The sequence below is a fragment of the Carya illinoinensis genome, chromosome 10, assembly GCF_018687715.1.
Source record: "Carya illinoinensis cultivar Pawnee chromosome 10, C.illinoinensisPawnee_v1, whole genome shotgun sequence".
Classification (NCBI taxonomy): Eukaryota; Viridiplantae; Streptophyta; class Magnoliopsida; order Fagales; family Juglandaceae; genus Carya; species Carya illinoinensis.
This window is the reverse complement of record NC_056761.1, coordinates 12,756,856-12,758,787: the sequence shown is the minus strand read 5'-3', so window position 1 is coordinate 12,758,787 and position 1,932 is coordinate 12,756,856. Positions and strand designations below refer to the sequence as shown.

Sequence of the window (1,932 nt, the reverse complement as noted above, 5' to 3'; positions counted from 1 at the left end):
ACAATACTGCAGCCATAAGATATTTCTCTTTTGTGGTCCATTCCAACCCACATGACCATCATATCTCTAAAGAAAAATCTCCTACATTCATAATTCATGAAGTTTCGTCTTTGAGTTTGGACATCATGAATGATACATCCGTTGCACTAACTTACAAGTATGCAGAGATGTTAAGTTTCTATTATTTTATCTGTGAGTTCAAATAATATTCAAATATCTGGTGAGTGTATTCTGAAGGATACACTTGTTGCACCTGCATTGGTTGGAAATTGCAAAATTGAAACCAAAGACTGGTGGATTAGAGAGTGCCATGTATCACAAAGAGATCTTGAACGACCAATGAGGTTGAAAATTTAGATATTAGAAGAAGAAGCCTAGCTCCAAACCTACTATATATATGGTATTAAAGTACGATTCATTTCCACCACCAGAAGTTCAAGAACAAAGCTTTCTTTCTCATTCAACAATGGCCGCCTCAACCATGGCTCTCTCCTCCCCATCTTTCGCTGGCAAGGCAGTGCAGCTTGCTCCATCAAACCCCGAGCTCGGTGTTGGTCGTGTCAGCATGAGGAAAACCGCTAGCAAGTCTGTTTCCTCTGGAAGCCCATGGTACGGTCCAGACCGTGTCAAGTATTTGGGTCCATTCTCTGGCGAGCCCCCGTCTTACCTTACCGGAGAATTTCCAGGTGACTATGGTTGGGACACTGCTGGGTTGTCAGCTGACCCAGAAACTTTTGCCAAGAACCGTGAGCTCGAAGTCATCCACTCCAGGTGGGCAATGCTTGGAGCCCTTGGATGTGTCTTCCCTGAACTCTTGGCTCGAAATGGAGTCAAATTCGGCGAGGCTGTCTGGTTCAAGGCTGGAGCACAGATCTTCAGTGAGGGTGGACTTGACTACTTGGGCAACCCAAGCTTGGTCCATGCACAAAGCATCCTGGCCATCTGGGCTACACAGGTTATCTTGATGGGTGCCGTCGAGGGATATCGTATTGCCGGTGGGCCACTAGGTGAGGTAACCGATCCAATTTACCCAGGTGGAAGCTTTGACCCACTTGGTCTTGCTGATGACCCAGAGGCTTTTGCTGAGTTGAAGGTGAAGGAACTCAAGAACGGTAGATTGGCTATGTTCTCCATGTTTGGATTCTTTGTGCAAGCCATTGTGACAGGGAAGGGACCCTTGGAGAACCTGGCTGACCACCTTGCAGACCCCGTGAACAATAATGCCTGGGCATATGCCACAAACTTTGTCCCTGGAAAGTGAGCTTTGTAAAAGAAATGTCAAATTTTCCTCTTAGACTGATGTTGGCGATGCAATTATTTGTTTGTTTGAAAAAATCAATGGAGAGCTTGATCTGAGTTTTGTGTTCTAGTAGTACCTATGATCATAAAAGTTGGTGACATCTTTCCATATAAACTACTAATTGTCCAGATTCTCAAGATCAGAACCATGAAAAATCATGATTTCGAGTTGTTACTTTATCCATGGAAACTTGGTTTCTTGAATCTTGATCCCAGTATCTATGATGTTCTGGGTTAGCTCACCTCTGGTGAACATTATTAACATAAATTCTGATGTGTAATCGCCATGCCCCAAGTAGCCTAAAATCGACCAAGTCCATAGTCTTTGGACACAGATACTTGGGGAGATTTTCTTTAATTAATATAGCTCTCTACCTGCTTATTCTCACAGTGATCTGAAAGTTGTTTTTCCTGATGTTGAGAAGTTTCAACTTTGAAGCAAAATCTGTGCAACAACGCCTCAAGGATGCGACTAAACTTTTAAATTGAAGTGATCAAGGATGCAGGAAAATGCTATATACTCTCATCCTACTCATTTTTCTATTTTGCTGACTTGTAATTTGTATAAACCTTAGATCATCTTCTTGCTTTCTAAGAAAAGATTCTAAAGATTAATAAAAACACTCCACTTAC

General features: G+C 42.4%; 1 protein-coding gene across 1 annotated transcript; it reads left to right on the top strand.

Moving 5' to 3' along the window:
* The first annotated feature begins 412 nt into the window (after window positions 1-412).
* Window positions 413-1,369, top strand: LOC122279539 (chlorophyll a-b binding protein of LHCII type 1-like). The gene has a single exon (XM_043090225.1). The coding sequence runs from the start codon at window positions 467-469 to the stop codon at window positions 1,259-1,261; it is 795 nt and encodes a 264-aa protein (XP_042946159.1). The 5' UTR covers window positions 413-466; the 3' UTR covers window positions 1,262-1,369.
* The last annotated feature ends 563 nt before the right edge of the window (window positions 1,370-1,932 follow it).

Bases quoted from the DNA above. Each gene is read 5' to 3' on its own strand.
- LOC122279539 (XM_043090225.1), top strand. From the start codon at position 467: ATGGCCGCCTCAACCATGGCTCTCTCCTCCCCATCTTTCGCTGGCAAG.